Source organism: Penicillium lagena (assembly GCF_028827675.1).
Source record: "Penicillium lagena strain IBT 129212 chromosome Unknown utg000001l_segment0_segment0, whole genome shotgun sequence".
Taxonomy (NCBI): Eukaryota; Fungi; Ascomycota; class Eurotiomycetes; order Eurotiales; family Aspergillaceae; genus Penicillium; species Penicillium lagena.
The window spans coordinates 1,105,810-1,130,007 of record NW_026623222.1 but is presented as its reverse complement, the minus strand read 5'-3'; the positions used below and the strand labels follow the sequence as shown (position 1 = coordinate 1,130,007).

Here is a 24,198-nt window from a genome sequence, read left to right as displayed (position 1 = left end):
TTTGCGATGTAATGTTTTGTGTGATTAGATCGGAATATTAGTAGATCCTGTAGAGAGAATAATGGGTAAAATACTTTGAAAACCACACAAGTCAAATTCGTGATCGTTCGAGGTTTCTGTGGCAGCCAATTGCATCGTAACATACCTCGTTTAACACCCGACTGGAATTTTTGACATGTAGATCCTATTCCCCTCCACCCTGCGCCGGGATTTGGAGGTGGAGCAAAAAGAAAAATGAAACGCCGAGGAAAGAGGCCTGGCGGGGGCTATAAAGACCCGGCCCCCATTACGCTTTTCAATTCTGATTCCACCAAGGTACACAACTTTGAGATTGTCAACTATAACAAACGCCAGACACCATGACTTTCACCGGCAGCTGCATGTGCGGAGGCGTCACGTACTCCATTGAAGGTATGGTCTCTACATCATTCCACCCTTATTCCAATTCACTGATATTCTGCCAGCGGACAAGTATACCGCGGCACTCTGCCACTGCATCGATTGTCAAAAGGTAGCACCTACCCCGTTGAGAGGGTTAGATTTGTGCTAAACAACAAAACAGTGGACCGGAGGCGCCTTCACTTCAAACGCCGTGGTCCCTCGCACCAGCTTCAAGGTGACCAAGGGTATGCAGGCGCATCTGTCAATTGTTTCTCCTCGGTTACCGTCCATGATCTAATTCTTTAATCTTCTGTACCAGGAACTCCCAGCACTTACGACTCGGTTGGCAGCAGCGGCAAAGTCAACAAGCACTTCTTCTGCCCCACCTGCGGCTCGAGCGTGTATACCGAGCTGGAGGTCCTGGCTGATATGACCTGTGTCAAGGCCGGGACTCTGGATAACGGCGAAGCCAATCTCGGTGGCAAGGTCGATGTTGAGTTCTATGTTAAGGACCGTCCGAGTTATCTCGCTGCTGTGGAAGGGGCTAAGCAGGAGCCGATGTTTGGTTAAATTGGGGAAGGGTTAGCTTCGGCATTTGGTTGTGGAGCTCGATTGGGTTGATCAAAGGCCGGGTAAATTTGTGGTAGATAGGATTGGGCGGAAAAATCAAACTTTGTCTTGATAAGGAAAATACTAGCTACGCTTGTGATGGTTCCAAGCATGTATCTGACAGTATGATCATTTATCGCCATGTATGATTTCATGATTTCTGGCCAGGTGCTATACGAGTCCTGAGCCGATTCCGAGACAGGGGTGACTCGAAGCTTTGGTGACCCACTTCCGTATTTCTTCGGCATTTGATGCGAGATTCGTCGGAATAAAGAGCGACGTGTACTAATGCAATTACCTAATCACGATTTTGACTCGAAATAATAACAGCATCTCTGTATCGAAATAACGCTTCAACGTCACTGCGGTGCATGGCCCAAGTTCTAGAAGTGTCCCTGTGGCAGTTTCGTGCTACCTGGCATTGAGTCACGGTTGAGTTTGCCCACTTCACAGGCAGACACCGGTGGCCATTATGCCGAACACTTTCATCTTCGACCTCGAATGCTACAAGTTCAATATCGCCATTTCCACATACTTTCTGATTATAAAGTGCATATAAGAGAATTTGCCAAATGTCGACCAAAAATCAAAGCAACCTGCCACAGCGGTGCCATTACAGTGGAAGTCCCACGCAAACCTGACTACATCAACTAGTGCTAGTGTAGCATCTGTCGGCGATATGCAGCTGCTTGGGCACGCTACTCCCGTCCAGACGTCAATGTCATCCAAAGGAAGGCGCATCGACCAAGAAGTACATCTGGGGCGACCGAGAGATCGAATTCCACTTTTGCAATGAATGCGGCTGCGTTGTTTACTGGTGGCCCATGCTAAAAGTGACAACCAGTCCGACGGCGTGGGAGTCAAGACGAGGATGATAGAGTCAGAATTGCTAGAGAGAATGGAAAGGAAGGAAGAGGTCGTGTAATTGATCAAGGCGAGAGGGGAGCGTCGACTGGAGCCAGAAAGCCGCGGCAGGAATGGAGGGAGGTCTTACTGCCGCAATTTAAGGCATCCGATTTGCCATCTGTCGGCCGTTGATGTGTATCAGAGCAGACATTCACGATGAGATCTCAGGAACATGAGTGTAGAAATGCATACACTAACGTAGTTGCTTGGAAGGCAGACCGGGTCTGGCCCGGATTAGTTAGTAGGATGACTGTAAGTGGTGATGTCTCGAAGGACAGGTTTACCTTATATGGGAAAGCGATTTAACCTTCATATGACTTCATGATTATTAACCTTTGTTCTCTATGTTTCAATCTCCGACACAGGAGAACATCAAGTTTATACCCCTGCACTGGGTGGATGTGATCTCCTTTCTTCATAGGCATCCCGATTTGCCACCCCTGACAAACATCCATCTTGCTTCCCCACATTCTGGTTCTGGAACCGCCATGGCAAGTATGATTGGCTGATATAAAACTGGCGATGATACCGTCACTGAAGGAACTTGTTTCCTGGACCGTCCATAATCATATCCTTATTACGCGTTGAGTTAATCGATCATATATAAATCCGGGTTGCCGTCTTTCTTCAAAAAAACTTTTACATTATTCATTCTGCCCTGATCAAAGGTTGTTCATTTATCGATATATTTCAAGCACCTATCTTCAAAGATGGCTACTCTGGGTCAGCATGCCTTTCATCCAAGCACCCAGATTGGAATTCCACCACCAACAACAGATCCTATGCAGCTCCCCCTAATTCCTCCCTTGAGCATCTCCCGAAGCGAGAAAGATGCATTGCTCCAGAAACTACGGCAAAAGCGTGATTCCCAATCTACGACCGATACACGAGCGAACCGATACCCCAAGCCGCAGTCGAAGAAGCCAACCAAGACAGCCGGGCGACCTTCCACAAGGCCTCAGACACAGAATAAGAAAAATATCACGCCAGAAAGAGCAAGGCGCCTTGAGCGGAATCGTATCGCTGCAAACAAATGCCGACTGAAGAGAAAGGAGGAAAATCAACAGATGGAACATGCCCTGGAAAATGAGACGGCAAAATACGACTCGCTTTTGGCGGAAGTAGGCCTTCTCCGCGACGAACTATTGCACCTCAAAAATCAAGTCTTGGAGCATGCAGAATGCGACGACGATCAGATCAATACCCATCTTGGAGTGATGACGCAGACCCTGCTTAAGGATACCTCGGATCAGTTGAAATGCCCATCACCAACATTTTCAGTTAGTACGTGGTCAGAGAGTTCGACATTGGGGACTGGAAACGATTCGGGTACTGTTGTGAATTTACCAGAAACGATTTCGGCCGATAAAGAGGAGGGCACCGTTGATTTCATGTTCGACGACTTTATCGATGGGGCGAAACTGTAAGAGGGCGTTCCCTCTTATTCTGTACGATTATCCGTGTCTATTAATGGCAGGATTACCATTGACATCATGCATGTTACACAAGTGTTTTGGGTTCGGGTCTCAGGCGCGTTGGTGTCCTTGCAGGGAATGGGGCGTTCTCACGGCATCTAGGAGAACGAACGCCCAATAATAAGATTTTGTGGGCCTAACAAGTCAAGTCGCCGAGCATCATGGCTTGTTTCGTGGTCTGACAGAAATGTGGATTGGCTGGATGTATTTCCCCATCAGGAATGCCGGGAGATGTGGAGCACGGTTAACGCCCTGATTGCTCGGAGTTGCAAGCCGCCCAGTCAGTGGCTGGATCGTGGAGATCCTCAAAGTCCTGCGAGCAGCAAACGGAATTCTACTGTGCCTCAAAGAACATGCACGAGGCTTCGATTTTATTCACTTTTTGATCCTTGCCCCGTAGCCGCCGATGTCACCCCGCGTCCCCACCGCCACTATGCCGTGGATTTTAGGATTTAGTATATAACAGCTTTTCTTGCCACAACATTATTAACATCTGGCTCACCCCTTATTATACATCGATATTCCCGGGGAAAACAATAACAGGCCGATTTTCTCCCAAACTGTTATTATTGGAATTCAAGAGAATACATACTGGCTCATGGCTAAATCATTAGTCCATACACGGACTCCGGGTCAGGAGATGGCCCAATTCACACAGAATATAATCATGGGTACACCATTCGAGACGACATCAAGGTCGGTCAACAGGATTCATACCTTTTTCGTCATCTAAGCTGAGACGTTATAACATAGATATTCTCAATTGGAACCCATCGGGCTTGGTGTCTCTGGGCTTGTTTGGTAGGACCATTGTGCAGCGTGACAACTTAATTCAATCCAATGAGTCTAATATCCTTTTCAGTTCTGCAAAAGATCAAATTCTGCACCGGAGCGTGGCTGTGAAAAAGCTGACCGACCCATTTAAAACGGCCACTGTTGCGAAACATATGTTTCGGGAGATCAAATTACTGAAGCAGCTCCAACATGAAAACGTTTGCCTCCCTTCGTATTCTCTCTCGAATTTGGCCCTAACGAGGACCCAGATTATTCATTTACAGGACATCTTCATCTCTCCGACCGAAGATATGTACGCATTCCCTTAATCTGATTATTAAAGGCTTACATCTGACACATTACCAAAGCTATCTTGTGACCGACCTTATGGCGACCGATCTGCATAGTGTTCTGAAAGCTAGAGCTGTTGACAGCCAGTTTACTCAGTACTTTATGTATCAGATCTTGGTGAGCCGATTTGTCGCTGTCATTAAGCGCCATTGCTAACCTGATGGCTAGCGGGGTCTCAAATACGTGCACTCGGCCGGTGTTGTCCACCGAGACCTCAAGCCTAGTAATATTTTGATTAACGAGAATTGCGATCTGAAGCTTTGTGACTTTGGCCTGGCCCGTGTCCAAGAGGCACATATGACCGGCTATGTCTCCACCCGATACTACAGAGCTCCAGAGATCATGCTCACTTGGCGCCGATACAACGAAAAAGTGGATATCTGGAGCGCTGGCTGTATTTTTGCAGAGTTAATCCTGGGAAGACCCCTGTTTCCAGGCAAGAATCACATTGATCAATTCTGTGTGATTACGGAACTGTTAGGAAGTCCGCCTGATAACGTCGTGGCTAAGGTGGCTAGTGAAAATGTTAATCTTATCCCAGCAGTCCGTTCAATATGGCCACTGTTATTAATTCGCAACATTCACAGACTTTGAAATTTGTCAGTTCTCTCCCAAAAAGACCACGCCAACCATTGTCGAAGCTTCTCCCTAGCACCGATCCAAAAGGTATGTATACAACCAGCTCAATTAGAAAGATCTAAATCACTGATTTGAGTAGCAATTGCTTTGTTAGAGAATATGCTCCAGTTTGATCCAGACAAGCGATGTTCTGCAGAAGAGGCATTAACCGCGCCATACCTTGCTCCGTACCATGATCCTGCCGATGAACCGACAGCAACTGAAACATTCGACTGGTCATTTCTCGAGGCTGACCTGCCCGCTGATGTTTGGAAAACAATCATGTGAGCACTATTCCATGATTCAATTCCGAAGATTTCTAATTTGCTTTTAGGTACGCTGAGATTCTGGGGTATCACGAGATACCAAACGGGTCAATCCCACTCAGTCCACTCAGTCCAAATACGGAGGGAATGGATCTCGGTTGATTTTTGTTGTGCTGTTCACTCATATATTCTTACTTAATATAGTAATTTCACAAAACTGGTCTGGTAAGTCCGATAGACTTGATGGTATACTCAGAATAAATCAATTTCCTGCCTTGGTTTGGCCAGGTTTTGGCTTTGGGGGAGGCGGATAGTCGATCTATCGACTTCATCCCCCGCCACTCAGTCCGTCGTGATATTCCCACGCTATCGATGCATCTAACAATGCATCTAACGATGTATGCAATGTTCCGACCGTTATCCCCTCTGCATCTTAGGGCCTGTAGGCTAAAAAAAGCAACCGTTGTCCTATTTTCGGATAGGATTGCTCATCCATCTATATAAACGCCCTTCTCCTGCGCAAGCGCTTACAGTATTTTCTCCCTTCACGAAGCGCTTCGCAACTGTTTTCCTTTGGGTATCTCGTCTTCCGATATTAATTATACCATTAACGCAGTTGTGAAGCTAATTCTATGACTAGAACTGTGGTTGATATTCTTAGTAGCGAATACGCGCCCTCTCAGTCCTGCCCCCTCCGGGTCCATTGAACACTCGCCTCCGTTCTGCAGAAAGAGCTATATGTGAAGCTGACAACTCATTAAGAGATACTTCTTTTCTGATGCAACGGATGTTTCACTCCACTCGGAACTGGCGCCAGAACAGCTTGTCGGAGTACCCCCCAGAAGGCCATTGCCTGACCTCCACACTGTTTAGCGAAGGCCCGCAGTGGCTTGGGCGCTGACGAACGACATACGTCCTGAAACAAAGGACTGTCTCAAGATGAAGTAACTATTCGTTTCAGGAGAGCAGCCGTTGGGTCTCAGCGACTATTCCGAACGGGGTGCAAGCTGAAACGGCCCTCCTAGATCCCGTATCTCTCACGCATCGCTCAGACCGACTAACTACTATATATCTTAATATTTAGGTGGTCCCACCGGCGGGCGTTGGATTACATACGTGAACCCAAAGCACTAAATATCATTATTCCTGCCCTCATGGTAAGTTTCGAAATCCAGACCTTGTAATGTCCTAGTCATCTCCTGGTGAACCCCATGAAGCTGCTCCAGAATTATCTCATTTTCGGTCGGCGGCTCATGAACTTCTTCGCCATCGGAATCGTAAACCGTACAGCCCGCAAAGGGGAATTTTCGAGCTAGGACAATATCAAATTCCCTAACCATTCTATCCAAGTCACCACTCATCTGGCACCGCCGACCTGTGACTCCCGCATACCCCTGCTTGACATCAGCAGACAAGCCTTTCCCGATATAAATCGAGATATCGGTTCCTCTAGTTTTATCGAATAGTAGTATGACTACCCAATGAAACAGTGCTTCCATTTGGAGACCGGTTGATTGTTCTGCAGCTTTTGACTGGCTCCAATTTGAGCCGAATCTTCCAGCCCGTCCACTGAACTTTCCAACAGTGTATAGGGGCGGTTGGTGCGTCAGCATACGTCGCCAGCTTGCTTCAGGGCGCATATACTGGTCTTGCTTGGTTGGAGATCGTAACAAATCTAAATTCCTCAGTTTGATGTCTTCCCACTCGTGCCCCCAAGGCCTCCAAAAGCCGGCATTTTGGTCGTTGTTCAGATTGACCAGTTGCTTTAGGAATGGAAATTTCTCGGCAAGCAATGGATTGCGATATCGGGGCTCGTCATTGCCTTCGTGGCTACTCGGTAAGAAGTAGAGGTCTTGTTGGAGGGTCTTTGACTCGCGGATCAAGTCCGCCCACATATGGCAGACTCGTTGAGACGTAAGCAGGGTGGCCATGTCCATTTGACGCAGAATTGACAGCATCAATTCGGGCAATTCCAGCGCTCTCTGCTGATGGGAACCATTCGCGTGCATGATTTTTCTGAGATGGATATCAGTACTAGTATGGATGATGAGATAGTTTGATTCAAGTTCTTTGTATGATGAATTGAATTTCCGTGGGGATTGTCGTTGAGTCTGAGTCATGTTATTGCTTTGTGAAGGGCACCTTGGCAATTCGTGGGGGCCATTGCGAAGCAAGGTCAGCTGAGCAACTGTGACGTGTATGATTTTTCAATACGATTCGACCTTCGAAACAGAATAAAGTGAAAACTATACTACTGTACGAGAAACGTTTCTCTGAATGCATAGTAATTGCCTGGCGGATGGATTTGTTAAGCAACGATGAGGTGGAATCGCGCGACTGCAAAGCTCGAATTAAAAAGCCTCGGTTTTGTCTGGGAGTAGGCTGTGCCGGCAAACAGTTTTGTTATGATCGTCATTTCTAGCCTGTATTGGTATATTTCGGCATGGCCGAGAGGTTAGACTTGACACTGGACTTCGTTCTTTTCAGGAAGCTATTCTGCAATATTAAGTAATAAGGTTAAAGGGGTGCACAGTGACCAAGTTGTATCTCCCACTTTCTTTTATTTGCAAAGCCAGATGCCAGCCATAATCGAGGAGAAAAGTGTAGCACTGATTATCCCCATCAACTGAGTCGTATAGTCTACGGGGCTACTCTGCAAAAGCTCTAGCGAAGGCTTCTCTATGACGACGATAGCTCCGCCAGCTATAGTCGGGACGTCTGCCTCGTCCTCGAAGACGGTGTCTTCTTCAACATCGATCTTGGATGCGGGCTCCTGGGACATCAGGTACGAGGCGTCCGTGAGTTCATGGAGGCGCTGGTAAGAGCATCAGTTTAACCTAATGAGGGGTGATCATCTATGGACAGGTGACAGCGAGACAGGGACCAGGAACAAAAGACAGCAAAGAGGCAACAGATAGCGGGCAAGGAGGATGGTAAGTATAGCCGAGTGGCCACGTCAGCCGTGCAGGAGTCGTTCAGGGGTTTCAGGTGTGGTTTAGATGGCTTCAGGCGATTTAGGTATTTAGGTAAAGGGCGTAAAGGCCTGAAGGGAAAGGGCGCTAAGCCCAAGGGGGAGGGTCAAAAAAGAGATAACCAACATACAACAGCACATGTATGATGGTGGTCACCCTGGGTCGCCCAATCGGGCATGGGCGATCCCGCCGCTCTTCAGACGGCCTCAGGCGGCAATTCAGGACCCTGAATACTCTTCACCCAAGACTGCCTGAAGGCTGAACCTGGTAGTTGAACAGGTGCATTTGCTCATTCTGCTGCAGGGAAAGCCTTAGCGATCTCGCTATTTACTACTATCACACCAAGATCATCAACTAAAACCCCTGAGATGGGTAGGAAAGAAATAGTTGCATTCTTTCGTCCACTTTTTCCCTAAAATTTATTCCTTACCTTATCATAATCGTATTGCCTTAGAGCATACTAATTTTGGTGAAAGTCTCAGCACTAGAAAGGTAGATGAAATAAGAAATAAAAGTACTAATAAAGCTAATACATAAGATTGCACACAGTTTTGCAGGCATTGCCTTGGCTCAAGTAGGACCACTGTCCGATTTGAGGGATCATATGCTGGCATCAATTCTAGTGCCTGGTGAAGGCTATCCTGACGATGAAAGAAGACCATCCGGCGATCACGTCGCTACATCGAGTCACGTACGACATGATCCTCTTTGCCATCCCACATAAAGGATTAGTGATGGTATACTTCGCTGCCCCGGTATCCTACCTCGGCCCCGCGTCGATCATTGATCTGATCAGTAATTGATCTACCCGCTGTGCACGCGATGGAAAGTACTCCTGCCCCACGCCAGTTAATGCGGGATCCACATATACCTGGGTCAGCGAAAGTGGTGAAATATTGCATTCCTGCGGAGCAATGTCACAGGTTGACATTTTCATTTGCTGGCATGTGTTTGTCTTCCAATCCACAGGGCATGATGAAGTTGTCAGGATTTGCCTACGATGGAAAATGTGTGGGGCTCTTGGGGAAGCACAATCACAATCTTAATGTCCAAGCTTTCAAGGGTCTGCATGTGGCCCGCGACTTTTTTGGTAACATTACAGCCTTAAGGGTCAAAGACGGGGAACGATGGAGTCCATGGTGTGGCGTACCTGGCTGCGCAAGGGACGATTTGGAGCTTGAGTGGGATAACCCTGAGAAATATTTGATCTTCCATTTCGATGTGAGTGTTCCCTTGGCTTGATTATTAGAATCATTTAACTGACGGAAGTAGACACGCTACAGCAAAGTTTCAGGAGTCGGTATCAAGCTGCGGACCTCTGTTTAGCCGTGATGACACATGCTGGCGCTCATTCTCAACGGAATTGAACCTCTGCTTTGTCCTGGATAGCACGTCATTGTGTATATGTTTTGCATATCACACTAGCCACAGCACCCGTAAATCAGACTAGTATATGTTATCTTATGTTCTCCTAGTTCTTCTAGCTATTATGACATAATCTGAGATATAGTACATACAGGTTACCTGTATATGGTATTATCGTAGTATACCTTAAGGGGTGATCAAGTTACACGGAAATTCATGGATATCACAGTTTTGAACAACTTGTGCGAGGGAAAGAACAAAGTCCGTAGGGTCCGAGTTCATAGAGCTTCATAGGCTGGTAGAGAAAGGCAGAATACCTGTAATGCTCGGCTTTGAAGAATTTGACAATTTTCAATATCGATTTAGGTATTCTCCTGCCTCCTTTTGAACGGCGCATGAGATGATTCACAACAACAAGTTAGGATTTGTCATTGCTGGTTCCCTATTGAACAGACTCACGCAAAGGGGCTGCTACCAGTTCTAGGGAGACAGAACTGGCCACATAACTCCCAGGCACAATTTTAAGCAAAATCAACGAAGAAATCACACAAATGGAACTGCCGGCGCAGCCGTATTTATTCTAGCTCTCGTAGTGTCCATTGGGAAACATCTCTGCCATGATGGCTCGCGACTTCTCTCGCCACCGTGCTAGCTCTAAGTGGATCTCTAGCCATTTCCGGACCGATGACTATACTGTCTGAGTCGGTGCATATCAAATGGAGCTGTTCTAATTACAAACCGAACAAGAGAATAATTGATCAAAGGGGCAAGTCGATACATATCAAATGAGAAGCGAAGCAATTGATAATATATCCATCTTCCTCCGTATTCCTTCAGAATCAGATTTAGATGTTAAGTGTAGACCGTTGAGGTGGTGTCCCCAGAGACGAGGACCCGAGGCTTGATGAATCGGTTGGGGTGGATTGTTGAAACTCAGAGTCGCGACCAACTAACACCTCGACGTGTCTACTTCAACTCAAAAGCCACCATTGTAACATCACAAGGGATGCGAGATTTACACATGGCACGGGGTTTTCCATGGTGAAATGATATTGAGTATCTTCTCGTCAGCTGCATTTGTTGCGAGCATGGGCCCGTATATAGAAGATCTCACCCCGGCACTAGATCTCGAGAGGCCCTATCAGTTTGCCAGAGAACGGACTGTGTGATCGTGCATCCTGAGACTTGGCCAATTGCCTATCCTATAGCCAGGGCATTGTTGGGTCGCTTTCGCGCCTAGTAGTCGAGATAGGAAGGAGACAGGGGCCTTCAAGACAGCGACTGTCGTGCAGCGAGTGATGTTCGCGCAGACCCGGGCCCCCTTGGAGCCCCATATCCAATGATGAGTCCATATCCAATGATAAGTGTTCTGGACTACCTCGGCTTCATCGATCTTGGATTGCTGGGGGAACTCTCTGTGACCCGCTGAGGGGATCGGTGTTGGTCTCCTTTCGTGGCCTGTACGAGTAGTGGTTATTCAAGTTGGCTCTTCCTTGACTGGCTTGCTTTCCCTTCTCCAGGGATGGGATATGTGCTACCATTCCGGGTATTATAGTCATATGGTGAGCCTTGCCTGAAATCGGAGTTTCCACGAGTCGGCCACCCTGGTACAGTCTGTATGTATATATAATTCATTTACGCTGACCCCTCGCGAACGATATGCAGCATACAACAACTATATATCATTGTACGTACATGTGTCTTTTGTCATTTCTGAACGAACTTAGAGCCTCGTTGGGGCCTGCCGTGGCCTCTTAGCCGTTATTTTGGATTGCTGCCTTCTTGGCGCGCGACTTTGGAACCGTTGTGATGCTTTTGCGAAGTCCAAGATCTTGGCTCGCGAAGCTGTATCGCCTCCTCTAGGTCCTCCTTCTCCTAGGAGGGTTGATATGTTGTTGAACGCGTCTCCAACCTTCTCCTGAAGTTCTCTGCGCAGGTGCCTCAGCGCGGGGCAGTCTAGGAGGACGTGGATCACACTTTCCCGCGCCCCGCAGACACACCGGTCATCATCGCGGTGACGGAACAACTTGGCGTATGTTGATAACCAGCAATGTCCTGTTCGTAACTGCGTCAGGAGGTACACTTGGTTTCGAGGTAAGTTTCCATAGAGCTGTCTCGTGTATTTGGCTGGTAGTGCGTTGTCGATCTTGCGAAGGTGGCTGCCATTACGGGATTCTCTCCATTCGCTCTGCCATTGGGCATAGATGCCGTTCCGGATGTGGGCCCTCTCTCGCGATAGCAAGGGGGGAAAATGGATGGGTTTGGCCTGGTATAGCCGCCTCTTTAGCTAGTCGATCTGCTGTGTCGTTTCCGGGTTCGTCGCAGTGTTCGGGTACCTATTGTAGATGAACCGCGATGCCGTGGGTCTTAGTGTTCGTGGCTGTTCGTAGGATAGCAGGATGATCTGTTGTCCCGACTTATATCATCGTTGAAAGAAGCAAGTAGCAGTATTTCTCTTTCCCTTCCTAGCTAGCACCCGCTGGTGCATCCGCTGAGCTTGGTCCAGCTTGCCTTGGTCCCGATATAGAACCGCGAGGTTGTTGACAGTGTTGATAGTCGACGGGTGGTCCGCTCCGAGTGCTTTCTCGCGCCCAGCTAGTGCCAGCTGGTACATTTGCTCCGCTTGGTCCAGCCTGCCTTTGGTCCAATATAGGACCCCGAGATTGTTGACAGTGATCAGAGTCGACGGGTGGTTCGCTCCGAGTGCTTTCTCGCGCCCAGCTAGTGCCCGTTGGTACATCTGCTCCGCTTGGTCTAGCCTGCCTTGGAACGCATAAAGGACCCTGAGATTGTTGACAGTGTCGAGGGTCGATGGGTGGTCCGAGTGCTTTCTCGTGCCCAGCTAGCGCCCGCTGGTACATCTTCTCTGCAGCAAGAAGAAGTACTTGGTGTCGAAGTAGGTTTGCAATCAGTGAAGCTTGATCGAGTCGACGAGGCGCAATATCATATATGACGTCGTTCTGGCACAAACGCTGTTGGACTAGCCGCGTGGCATGAGCAGCCAAGGGAGAGTAAGAGAGGTTTGCAAAGTCATCCGTGCTGTCATCTTTTATAGACGCAGAAACGCAGTCAAAAGCATACCAATAATTCTTTGCGTCGATGTCCTTATTAAGTATTACCAGTGTCCAGTCGTGCACGCAGTTATGCATGCTCCACGAGTCAGAAGTCTGGTGAGTGTCGAGGAAATAGTATTCAACCAGGACTTCCATCACTCCATTGAAATTCACGTCATCTATGAGCACTTCACGAAGCCACTCGGGAGAGCTATCGGTAAGCCCAGCATGGAAAAGCCCGTACCAAAGACTCTGGTTATCGAAGTAGGCAAGTAGCTTCAGTAGTTTCGCTGCGTCCGGATCTTCCTTTTCTAGACGAGAATATGACAAATCCCAGGTGGTGTAGAGCGTGCGCTCCTGATACTCCTGGAGTTTTCTGGTTCGGCGTGGGTCAACGTTCCAGCGTTTCTCGTACTCTTGAAGGTAGCGTTCGAATGTGAAGGTACTACGATGAAGATATGTCCCGGCGGTGGCCAAAGCGAGAGGAAGACCCGCAAGTCGCTTTGCGAGGCGCTTTGCATGAGGATCTAACAGTAGCGGTTAGTAGATCCTAAATGCATTTCGTTGTAGCATATCTGATTTGAACGTTCTCTCGTTTTGATCGGGTTTGTAGGATTGCTAAGCTATCCTTAATATTTTGTAATGGCTTTATGTCAATAGTGCTCCCGGCAACGAGATCTGGTCGCCTTGTGGTGACCACTATAGCTCCATGAGAAGCAAGAGGGTAATAATCGTCAATCAGAAACTGGTCACTGTCCTCGTAGCTATCAAAGATTAACAACCATCCGGTATTATTTGGTGTAGATAGCCATTGGTGTACACGTCTCACGATCTCCTTGTCCTCTAGCACTCTGGGGTCATGAATGTCGAAGACAAAGCTGGCAATCAATCGAAAACTGTCTTTCAATGCGGCCTCAGATACTGCATTTAGCCAGAAAACCGAGCTATAAGATTCCCGCGCGGACTCTGCGTAGGCGATAGCAAGCTGGGTCTTGCCAATACCACCCATACCGCCGAGAACTAGGCGTCGCTGCTTTTGAGCCTTGTGATCAGGGTGTAGAGCTTTTGCGATCTCATCAAGCTCATAACCACGGCCGACAAAAAGTTCAGAGGCGATGTAGGGCGCTTGACCGAGCTGGATGCCAACGGAGCCGCGAAAACTGAAATCTTCCTTCTGCTCGATGGTCACTTCAAATAATTAGCTAAGATTGTTTAATGTTATGGGGGTGGAATTTGAGCTTTTAAAGAAAGAAACTGAGACTCTGAGACTCCTAAGGACATCGAAAAATCTTGGGAAATCTCCACCACGAGTAGCAATGAGAAATTGACTTGGTGAAGTAGCAGAAATCATCGAAGTAGAGAAGTCCATTCACTGCCCTCCATTGGGTCACGCCAAGCTCGCTTCGGGCCGAAAAAATGTGTTTTCATGATGGCGGCTCCTTACCGGAATCGAAATTTTGGGTTCCGACATGAGCATTGTTGTTGATTTGCTGGCCACGGCCGCTGTTGACATTGTTGGTCTGTGCCCCCCCCCCCGCTGTGGAACGTCAACGCTAAGAGTTCCTCATGTGTGACGGAGCTTTTGACAGATGCCATCTCTTTAAGAATATCTTAAAGTTCGACATTTTGCTCTGGTGTAGCAGAGTCCACCGCATCATTATTGACAAGGAGTTGGATGTCTTGGGTGAGCGTAGCCATGAGCTCTTCGACTTTGCTTCCTTTTCCGAGTCGCCGAATGACCTTTGCGTATCGTTTCTCCCACGTATCCTTCTCACCAGGAATGGCCCTTTCGAAAATATCTCTCAATTTCCGTGCGTTTTCGTCACAAGCATCAAGAATCTTCTCTAAGCCTCGCAAACATCTGACGACATAGAGTCTTTGCTCTGTTCAAGGACATTCTTGCATCTCTGAAGGACATGGAGGATAACGGGCAACCGGCGTCGGACGACTTCGAACGTCCCAGAGAGCCTCGCATCACTCTGGACACTGTCATAGACCTTGATGGAGGCGTCGAGGAGAGTAATGACCGTGGAGATTCCCCCAATGACCTCGAGCCCTGACATCGTGAGATGATGTATGTAGTTGAATAGTGGTGGCACAGCTGGCGTGGTAGAGAGGACAGCATGAAGGTAGTTGACTGGGAGAAAAAGAGGGGTGGGAGTCGAGCTGCAACATAAATAGGGGATTATTGCTACTTATTGCATACGTGGTGTACTTACGCGCTGATGGAAGGTACACGTGTCGACAATATGTTTCATCGGATGTGATAGCACGCGCATCTTCGTGCTTCATGTACCATAGACGCACAATTATCATAGAGACGGTGAAGCACGGCAGAATTACGTCTCGATAAAACAGCCAGTCCCTTAGAAGTCGGAACCTCACCGCTCTCATAGCACAATTAACGTTCGGGCGTGAATAATATGCTGATTTTTGTGTGGAATTTCCAGCGCGATGATATTCTAATAACGATTAGTGCGCTGAGGTGGGACCTAGAGAAAATAAAAGAGAGAGATTGTAGAGAAACCCGATTTCGAATATCACTGGACGCCATGAACAACACAAATTGATGTGTCAATAACATCGACATTGCACTGTCACTAAGTGTGCTATCAGTTCTGAACAGAGACGCTTTTTATTTGGTGGGACGCAATGAACAGGGTTAATGGATCTGGTTCAGACCGGAACTTGCAGTCACGACACTATTACTGAGGTAACTCTTTGTTGATATTTTAACCTCCAAAGGTCATTCTAGATGCCTATACATATTTTAGATTAGTCCTAGGTCAGTCACTATCAAACTCCGCTCGAATCATTGTCCATCCTTTCCCTTTAACATGCGAACGACTCCCAAGATTGCTAGGTCCGACCCGTTCCAGCGCATAATCCCTTTCGCCTGTCCCTTCTAGGCCACCCCCAGCGTTGGTGATTTTCGCCACACTAGCACGCCCTGAAGTATTTCCTCCAGTGGCAGACTGGGTATTGTTGATCTTGGATGACGAGCGGACAGTCGAGACAAATGTACGGGTGCAAGACTTTACAAGTGGAGCCAGGGTAGGCAGACAGGCCGAGATGACTCCCGCAGCTGTTTCGACTACGCACCAGGTTTGTGCGTCGGCGAGAGTCCAGGAGATATCGGTGATATTGAAGATGAAGATGAGGCTGAAACGGTAGATACTCGCAAATACGACACTGTATTCGTGTTAGCAATTATCCATTCAATATCTAACCACTCCGTAGTCTGGAACCTGGATCCAACCCATAAACGAGGGAAATGAACTGGGGGTGCACATACAAACTTCCACTCAAGAACACTAGAATAATAGAAATTCGCTGCAACGTGCTCGCCTGCAACTGCCAAATAAGCCGTGCTGGTAGTGCTAGGATACAGATATCCGTTACAAAATTCGGCACCCCGTTGCCGATCAGCGCAGCTTTAAGGTCAATGCAGTGGCCTGGAAGCATGGGATTATACGCCCTAGCTATGGGCGTACACTGAAAGATAGCGACGAGATCAACGGATACTACCCAGGCGATAGTGATGCTGCCGAGGATGTACCCACCGATTCTGATGAGACGGACTGGGAAGATGCGGTGGTACATGAGGAGGACAGAGAGTTTGATAATTCCGACGGTGGTGATGTAGATCGGTTCGAAGGCGTAAACCACCTATCCATAGATGTCAGTGAGTTCATCGTTTTCCGCCGATCACGCTCTACCTTAAGGAAGACTGGCCTGTCAGTCGGGAGTATAGTGTCCATGTGTCGGCCCAAACCATAGTGGATGCCTTGATAATTATCAGTCTTTTTTCCAGGAGTCGGGCTAATGTGTGACAGACAAACAATATTGACTCCTGCAAGTACTACCACAAATAGCTATAGCTAGCTTAGTTGGTGGTATTCAATGCAATCGAAGCAGCGAAAGCCTCACCAATCCCAAAATTAAAGTCCAATCATCCATTCCCAACGGCGCCCTCTTCATACGGCGCGCCGCTAACCTAAGCAACACGAAAAAGATGGCCAGCACGGCGAGTACGATGGTCGTAATACGCTGTTTTGGCTGAGTCGTTTCGCCAGCATCATTAGGCACCATTCTGGCGACACAGCCCTCTTAGAGAGGTAGAGTTGTCAATACTCAAGACCGTTGAGTAGTGTAGAAAAGAAGAATCTAAAGGAGATACATATGACGAGCCCTTGGCCCCTGTGGCGCCCACCGGTTAGGAGAAAAAGGGACGCTATGAACTCAATGTCTTGAATTAAATACATACATAATACATCAACTATAAAATATCTGCTTGGAGATGATTGGAAAATTAATTGTCGAAAGCGAAAAATCGGGGATACTAATACTGAATAGTAATATGCCTTGGTTATGGCTTAGTCTTTGTCGGCGTCGTTGTTGCCCATGTCATATTCTGGCACTAAGGTGAAACAGCCAACGGGATATGAAGGAGCGAGGCCGCAGATAGTGCGGGAAAACTAGAATCCTGCACAGCGGGTCGGTTCATCCATCTGGTGTTTCTGAACGCTTGAGTATGTTCGAATTCACATCAGGCTGCCTTACTGTAGAGCTCCCAAACTGCACATCTCTCTTTTTTTGCCGTTAGAAGGATGATGATTCTTTGCTTTGTTAAGTAACGCTCTCGATCGACAAGTTCAATGGGGAAGATGGGGGCCGGAATCGTTCGCACAACGACCATTTCAAAAGCTTTCATAGCCAAGCCACTAGAGTGTATTATCTCTAATACTAGCCTTGTTTCCACATAACGATTATATTGCGCCTAGTTTACCCCTCCCGTTTATAATCATTTCAATTACTGTGGTTATTCAGATATTGATTGAACGTATTCCAAAGTATGTCCTATGTAGGAGATTATTGAGATAGAGGGGGGTCAATGAACATGAAGACGACGATAATGCTACTGATCAAATTTAATCTAGTCTCGGTTAGGACTATGTACACACCCCCAAGTTGGCGCTGGTGTGGCGAGGTTAGTAGTTGATTAGTGCCGGTCAAAACTTTGAAATGGCCCCCTTGTACCAGCCGGGAAAGAGTATCTAATCCAAAGAGATGTAATTTAAAAACACCTAGACTAATAGCTGTTTTCGAGGCGGCTTCTATTATCATATAACTGCCGAACCCTAAGCGAATCAATTCCACTTCTGGGTTCCGAACTCAACAGAAATGAATCATCCACCTCCCCTACCTCCAATACTACATTAATCTTCTATGCAAGTTCAAACATGAGTTCACTTACATTTGTCTTCGCCCTCGGCGCCTGGGTAACCCCAAAAGTCTTTGGCCCCCTCCGAGCTCGTCTAGATGCCCTCGGTGTTTCGTCTGAATGCCCCCCGCACCCCTCAATTGGAGCCGAACCGCCCTCTAAGACTTTGGCGGATGATGTCGCTTCCCTACGTGACGTTTTGACTAGGCTCGTGGACGAGGGAAAAGATGTTGTCGTTGTGGCGCACTCCTATGGTGGTGTTGTTGCCTCTTCTGCTGTCGAAGGACTGGATAAGATAGCTCGTGGAGCTGCAAATAAACCAGGTGGAGTTGGGAAGGTTGTTTTCTTGTCTGCATTCGCGCTAGACAAGGGACAGAGCTTGTTGGGTATATTGGGAGGGAACTTTTTGCCTTGGATGAGGGTTGAGGTATGTATAATTGCCCCTCATACCGAAATAGATCTGTACACAGCTATGACTTTACTACGTACTTTCAAGAGCTTAACACAATTCGTCTTTATTTAACAGAACTAACTATTATGTAGGGCGACTACGTCTATGCCGATGCTGCCGGCGCTGTCGGCTGGCAAGATCTCCCTCCTAGAGAACAAGAACAGTGGAATGCTGCTTTGGTACACACCTCGCGCTCTGTCTTCTCCGGAGAAGCTACCTATGAGCCCTGGCGCGATATACCCTGTGCTTATATCATCTGCGAGCAGGACCATGCTCTGCCACCGGCATTCCAGGAGCAGTTTGCTATTAAGGTCGGTAGGCCGGAGAACACCTATCGATTGCCGAGCTCGCACTCGCCGTTTCTGAGTATGCCGGATAAAGTTGCCGCTCTTTTGCAGGACATTGTGAGGGCATAGTTCAGTAGTATTGGATATTCTCTGTAAGCATGAGGCTATTTCGATATGAAATAATCAAGTAGAACAACATGCATATAAATTATATATTACCGTCGAACGCTGCTGCACATTTGGGTCTCGCCTATAATAGTGACGTTTATCTGGAACCATCACAAATAACTCGGTTTGGTAACTTGGCGTTGGATATAGAAGTCGGGTACGACTATATATATATCGTTCCATATATACTTCGTATAGTGAAGTGCTGAGAATTATTCACAATCTTAAAATGGCTTCTAATCAACTCGTAGTCTATAGTGCTACTGTGCAAGAATTCTAGCGAAGGCTTGTCTATGACGACCTTAGCTTCACTAGCCACCGTCGCAACGTCTTCCTCGCCCTCGAAGACGGTGTCTGCTTTAACGTCGATCCTAGAAGCCGTGGTAGCCGCCGCTAGTAACCGTGATACGGAGGTGAGGTATGGGTTCTCCGATCCTATGGCGGGGTGGGAGGACGTGACGTCCGTGATCTCGTGGAGGCGCTAGTAAGAGCATTATTTAGACCGGCTAAGGGGAGGGCGGTGGAGGGTGATGATCTATAAATAGGTGATAGCGAGACAGCGAGACAGAGACTAGGAATAAAGGACGGCAAAGAGGCAGTGGACAGCAGGCAAGGAACATGGCAAGTTTAGCCGAGTGGCCCAAGTCAGCCGTGCAGGGGTCGTTCAGGGGGTTCAGGTGCGATTTAGATGGCTTCAGGTGGTTCGGGCGAAGGTACTCAAGGCCTGAAGTGGAAGGGCGCTAAACCCAAGCGGTGGGCAAAAAAGAGATGAACCCCAACATGCAACAGCACGGATTCCTCCGGGGTCACCCACCCAACCACTAACTGGCCGGCGTGCGGCTTAAATAAGGCCTCTCGTTCCCCACATCCTGCGGCCGTATGTACAAAGTCTAATATTGGTAAGTTATATACGGAACATCCGTCAGTAGTCCTGGTAAGATATGGGTAAGAGCCGCTTTGATGTCGCCAGACCGGAACCCAGAAGGGCGAGTGCGATATAGATAGGTGGAAATCACCCGCCGGGCGACCGCGCACTGAGCCCACAGCTGATGGGTGGTGGATCGAAAGTGCAATATTAGCACTAGAAAGCCCATCCACCAGCCAACGAGTTCGTAGATGGCTTCATGCAATACCCACCAGCTTAACAATTGCCCTGCCAATAAGAGAAAAGACCGTCTGCCGGTGTGCCGCCCTCGAACGCAACGTTTGGGGCCGAAATGGGGGCGTAAATATTATTTCTCCTGAGTTCCTAAGCCAACTTTCGAGAGTAGTACCCCGTGCATTTTTTTTATTTTATTTTGGAAAAATGACAGCAAATCTCTCAACAAATATCAACTACTGGCGGTGGACGGAGCCTTTGGGTAGTGAGATACCTCCTGTTAGCCCGCCCCAACCATCGCTACCGGGAGACCAAAGTCTACCAGAACCTCGGGAGCTAAGCCGGACTGAACTGTTGCGAGAAGATGTTAGTCGGATGAGAAAAACCCAATGTATCATGGCAACTTGCTGATAGGTCCCATATAGTTCTTGAGAAAGCCAGGTATTCATGTTATGTGAGAACCACTTTTCGGTCAAATTCTACACCTGCTTATATATGTCAGCTTCATGCCAAAGGTGGAAGAAGAAATATTGAAAATGGTAGGGAGTGCAGATTTATGCAGACAATTAACTGAAAAGTTCTTCCTCCCTGAATTCTTTTTTGAAAGATTGGGCTGGAACGCAAATGGCATGTTCGGCAGTACTGTCAATTTGTTACAAACCGATTCAGAAACCAGCTATGGTAAGAGAGCACATTGAGCTTACAATAGCCACCGGCAGCTGCTAATCAGAACTCCCATAAAGGGACATTTTCGCGCTTTCTTTCCAAACAAGTCAAGGGAAAGGGCGATGAAAGGGCGCTAAACCAAGGAGATTTCCGTAACACAAATCTCATCTCAACCCCTGCCCCTGAATTTGCGTACGACTGGCACTATATGGCATTCTGTACCCTGTGGCGGTCATCACTTGTCAAGCCTACCGAAGAGAGTGGTAGATTAAGAGCGGATGAATTTACTGACGAGACCAATGTGCTACTTTGCTTCGATCTCGACGACAATATTACTCTCCGACTAAGACGTCTGCTGCATAAAGCTGATCTCAGAAATTGGAAGAATGAACCGTTCCTCATGCTCGAGTATGCCATCAATATAGTGGTAGAGCAGTGTGAGAATGATCTCTGGAGCTTCCAAAAGCCAGTGCGAGATATAGAGAAGGTGTTGCCCATTTCCAATGTTATACACGCGAGCATATCTAACAAATTCTAGGGTCGTGGTCAGGAGCTGTTTGAAGAAACCGGATCATCCGATAACGACAAAACATTCGAGTTCCTTGTCGAGCGATATAGTCGGCTTCATGAGTTATCGCGACATGTAATCCATATTTCTGAATCTATGGATGCGGCCTCTAATAACCTCGGTGCCATGGTACGAGACCATGATCTGTGGATCCAGTCAAATTCTCCTTCCTCTGCGGCAACAATACGACTCTCAAAAGCGCTGTCACTCTATGAAAACATGATCACAAATTTGAACTTCCGGGCTAAGGCGTTTGTGGGCCGCATGGATAATGAGATCAAGTGTGTGAGTGCCGCCTGCGAAAGAAGAATAACTGACATTTTTGCTTCTTCTTCTTCTTCTTCTTCTTCTTCTTCTTCTTTAGAATAAAGGCGGCTGACAGTGTTCAATAGGCCTCAAACTTCGTTGCAGTTGCCGATAGTAACATCTCGAAAGGCATTCTCAAGCAAACCCGGAATGAAGGCAAAGTTTTGTCCGACACCGTGTCCGCCTTAACGCTTCTATTTCTGCCGGGAACTTTCATCTCAGTAAGGCCTTTGCATTCGAACTTTGACCATGAGACTTGCTGAAAATATTTGCAGGGATTTTTCGGAATGAATTTCTTCACACTCGATAACAACGACAAAACTCAGATTCTACAATGGAAGACACATCCAAAAATCTGGATCTTCTTTGTTTGCACAATCCCTATCACCATATTGGGCTTTTTCATTTTCATGCTGGAGTTCAACTTCCTCACTTGGATCCGTGACATGCAAGCACTCATGGGTGGCATTTTCTGTCGAAGCAAGACATCCGATATTGAGAATATTGACCATAAGAATTTAAGGTCTTTGGAACGGTCAAGAGGGCTCCACAGGAATTTCGGATTCTCTCGGCGTGCTACTTTGCGTTCGATGCCTTAACAATGCGTACTTGGGTGTATGTCCCTCGATAGAAAGGTCGAAATTCTTTTAGTTATTGGATAGTATAAAAGATGGCGCGAGAAATTGCACGTATTATATGCAATAATTCCCGAAAATATTTGAACACGTTCCAAAAGATCTATCTCGCATGGTATAGAAAAACTTGGGAAAGTTTAGGTGTGATCTTCTAAATCAGTATATGTAGATTCCATCCGCAATGAAGATAGATTGCAGAAAAGCGATGAGATTTGCTTTGGGCCAAAGAGAGACACCGAGACGCCGAGAACCAAGAGAAACTGTCTGATACTTCGGGCGGAAGGCTCTGTGCGGTGACGCGATTCGGATGCTATGCTCGGCCTGATCCTCATCACTAAAGGCCACGACTATGCGTCGCCTGGTTATGAAAACTCAAGAGCGCAATCTAATCAGTGATTATTTCGTTAGGTTCAACATTAGAGTACCAGTGTGTCTTGACAAAAGAATGCTTATCAGCGCCCCGGAAGAGATGGATGGATAAGAATAGATTCAAAGGGCAATATTTTGCCTCAAAAAGAAATTTCAAACGCAAAAGCCAACAAAGGGCCCAACTAAAGCGATGTTATAAGCCCACCAGCATCTCTTGGACAGCAGCAAACAAACCATGAACGGGATAAATTTAATCCGATTGACAACACTAGCCTCAATCCAACTCGCCTGTTGATTTCTCGTCTGGAACCAAAGCATGGCCGTGGTAAGAGTAGACCATGACTCTCTTCTGGCAGACAAACATTTGATGCACGAAACCCTGCAGACATACATTTATGGCAAGATCCATCCGTTGATCAAGACCCATGTCTGGCCCCGCATTGTGGTCTGTGGCCATTATGACCGAGACGGTCCCAATGTACATATTTCACCCAATGAGAAACGAGAAAAACGTTTCAACTGGCATCGACCAACAGCAGTCATCATCGATGACTCGACTCTGGAAATCAGGTGTTTTCCAGGGCGAGACTACGTGCTGCATTACGCCCTTCTCGTCGCATATTACCTCAACCTGAATTCGATTAATGCGCCTACATCAGTGATAGAATACCGACTTCCTTCTCCGGAAACTTGTTTGGATCTTCTCTCGCAATCAAATTTGCGGTTCATGGGTCCTGTCGATACTGTCATTCTCGGATATGTTGATCACCTGGCCACCAATGATAATTACCCCTGGGAGACAGGGACAGATGAGCCGAACCAGTTATTTGCGTGGAAGCGCTTCCGTCGAGCTGACGGGAGTATCGTCGCTTTTGTCGGAAGCATGATGAGCCTCTGGGGTGATATCATCGGAAATGCTGCACGCACGATGCAAGTCCAGAACAACCTATCCAGCGTTCTATATATAGGAAAGGCTGGTTCATTACGAACACAAGATATCCCGAATCAGGTCCTCGTCACTGGTGAAACAAGTCGCCTAAACAACAAACCTCTCTCTTGGAAAAGCCCACTCACGACGACACTATCAACAGAGCATAGGGCACACCTTTTCCAGGGAAATCATGTTACTGTCCCGAGCCCATTGGTTGAGACTGAGGATTGGCTGGACAAGAATAAGCATGGTGCAGACTGGGTCGACTGCGAGGTCGGTTACCTGGCACAAGCCTGCCAGGAACACAATACTTCATTCGGGTATTTACACTTCATCTCAGATAATGTGGCACAAAAATACCTGTATAATCTTGCAACAGAGCGTCAAGACGCTGTTATCAGCGCGCGGAAGGGCATTTGGGGTGAAATTCGGCGGATCCTAGCCCTTCATCTCGGTGTAATGGACTTAGAGGGGGTACGCGGGAAGCTATTTTGTAAAATATAGACTAGAATTCAGTTCGAATGCCAATATTTTCCGAGAGTTTGCTGATTCATGATGGGCGGTATCATAGTGAGCCACTATACTATCAATAGAAACACAGTATGTATCCAACTGTATCGCACACTTCTTTGCTAGTAGACAAACAAAGATCTATAGGATGTGACCAGCCTGATGCTTGTACCTGGCGCGGTGATGCAATTGGGCACGTGTTATGCATTGTGTA

At 47.4% G+C, this 24,198-nt stretch overlaps 11 protein-coding genes across 11 annotated transcripts, besides 2 other annotated features; 6 read left to right on the top strand and 5 right to left on the bottom strand.

The window, feature by feature from the left end:
* Positions 1 to 359: 359 nt before the first annotated feature.
* N7510_000501 (GFA family protein) lies at positions 360 to 951 on the top strand (the record flags this gene model as incomplete). Its single annotated transcript, XM_056972430.1, has 4 exons — positions 360 to 411; positions 465 to 511; positions 563 to 626; positions 701 to 951. 4 exons carry the CDS (start codon positions 360 to 362, stop codon positions 949 to 951), a joined length of 414 nt encoding a protein of 137 aa, XP_056837547.1.
* Positions 952 to 2,606: 1,655 nt separating this feature from the next.
* N7510_000500 (bZIP transcription factor) lies at positions 2,607 to 3,323 on the top strand (the record flags this gene model as incomplete). The annotated part of the gene is made up of 1 exon (XM_056972429.1): positions 2,607 to 3,323. One exon carries the CDS (start codon positions 2,607 to 2,609, stop codon positions 3,321 to 3,323), a length of 717 nt encoding a protein of 238 aa, XP_056837546.1.
* Positions 3,324 to 3,969: 646 nt separating this feature from the next.
* N7510_000499 (uncharacterized protein) lies at positions 3,970 to 5,542 on the top strand (the record flags this gene model as incomplete). The annotated part of the gene is given in 8 exon segments (XM_056972428.1): positions 3,970 to 4,095; positions 4,106 to 4,190; positions 4,245 to 4,458; positions 4,514 to 4,613; positions 4,665 to 5,039; positions 5,084 to 5,162; positions 5,215 to 5,398; positions 5,449 to 5,542. 8 exon segments carry the CDS (start codon positions 3,970 to 3,972, stop codon positions 5,540 to 5,542), a joined length of 1,257 nt encoding a protein of 418 aa, XP_056837545.1.
* Positions 5,543 to 6,510: 968 nt separating this feature from the next.
* On the bottom strand, positions 6,511 to 7,389 carry N7510_000498 (uncharacterized protein; the record flags this gene model as incomplete). The annotated part of the gene is made up of 1 exon (XM_056972427.1): positions 6,511 to 7,389. One exon carries the CDS (start codon positions 7,387 to 7,389, stop codon positions 6,511 to 6,513), a length of 879 nt encoding a protein of 292 aa, XP_056837544.1.
* Positions 7,390 to 7,940: 551 nt separating this feature from the next.
* N7510_000497 (uncharacterized protein) lies at positions 7,941 to 8,162 on the bottom strand (the record flags this gene model as incomplete). The annotated part of the gene is made up of 1 exon (XM_056972426.1): positions 7,941 to 8,162. One exon carries the CDS (start codon positions 8,160 to 8,162, stop codon positions 7,941 to 7,943), a length of 222 nt encoding a protein of 73 aa, XP_056837543.1.
* A 3,278-nt stretch (positions 8,163 to 11,440) lies between these two features.
* Positions 11,441 to 14,366, bottom strand: N7510_000496 (uncharacterized protein; the record flags this gene model as incomplete). The annotated part of the gene is given in 6 exon segments (XM_056972425.1): positions 11,441 to 11,996; positions 12,054 to 12,133; positions 12,194 to 12,480; positions 12,500 to 13,283; positions 13,357 to 13,958; positions 14,240 to 14,366. 6 exon segments carry the CDS (start codon positions 14,364 to 14,366, stop codon positions 11,441 to 11,443), a joined length of 2,436 nt encoding a protein of 811 aa, XP_056837542.1.
* Positions 14,367 to 14,614: 248 nt separating this feature from the next.
* On the bottom strand, positions 14,615 to 14,833 carry N7510_000495 (TPR repeat protein; the record flags this gene model as incomplete). Its single annotated transcript, XM_056972424.1, has 1 exon — positions 14,615 to 14,833. The coding sequence occupies one exon, from the start codon at positions 14,831 to 14,833 to the stop codon at positions 14,615 to 14,617; it is 219 nt and encodes a 72-aa protein (XP_056837541.1).
* A 723-nt stretch (positions 14,834 to 15,556) lies between these two features.
* On the bottom strand, positions 15,557 to 16,439 carry N7510_000494 (uncharacterized protein; the record flags this gene model as incomplete). Its single annotated transcript, XM_056972423.1, has 2 exons — positions 15,557 to 15,962; positions 16,066 to 16,439. Coding segments are annotated over 2 exons (780 nt in total), but the record flags the coding sequence as incomplete, so codon positions are not given.
* A 1,478-nt stretch (positions 16,440 to 17,917) lies between these two features.
* Positions 17,918 to 18,861, top strand: N7510_000493 (alpha/beta hydrolase; the record flags this gene model as incomplete). The annotated part of the gene is made up of 2 exons (XM_056972422.1): positions 17,918 to 18,421; positions 18,538 to 18,861. Coding segments are annotated over 2 exons (828 nt in total), but the record flags the coding sequence as incomplete, so codon positions are not given.
* Positions 18,862 to 19,063: 202 nt separating this feature from the next.
* Positions 19,064 to 19,381: a sequence feature (Protein overlapping with rRNA (N7510_000492, KAJ5624183.1) was converted to a misc_feature.).
* Positions 19,382 to 19,674: 293 nt separating this feature from the next.
* Positions 19,675 to 19,788: a sequence feature (Protein overlapping with rRNA (N7510_000492, KAJ5624183.1) was converted to a misc_feature.).
* An 889-nt stretch (positions 19,789 to 20,677) lies between these two features.
* N7510_000491 (uncharacterized protein) lies at positions 20,678 to 22,138 on the top strand (the record flags this gene model as incomplete). Its single annotated transcript, XM_056972421.1, has 5 exons — positions 20,678 to 20,680; positions 20,730 to 21,134; positions 21,204 to 21,518; positions 21,626 to 21,760; positions 21,815 to 22,138. 5 exons carry the CDS (start codon positions 20,678 to 20,680, stop codon positions 22,136 to 22,138), a joined length of 1,182 nt encoding a protein of 393 aa, XP_056837538.1.
* A 721-nt stretch (positions 22,139 to 22,859) lies between these two features.
* Positions 22,860 to 23,978, top strand: N7510_000490 (uncharacterized protein; the record flags this gene model as incomplete). Its single annotated transcript, XM_056972420.1, has 1 exon — positions 22,860 to 23,978. The coding sequence occupies one exon, from the start codon at positions 22,860 to 22,862 to the stop codon at positions 23,976 to 23,978; it is 1,119 nt and encodes a 372-aa protein (XP_056837537.1).
* Between the last annotated feature and the right edge of the window lie 220 nt (positions 23,979 to 24,198).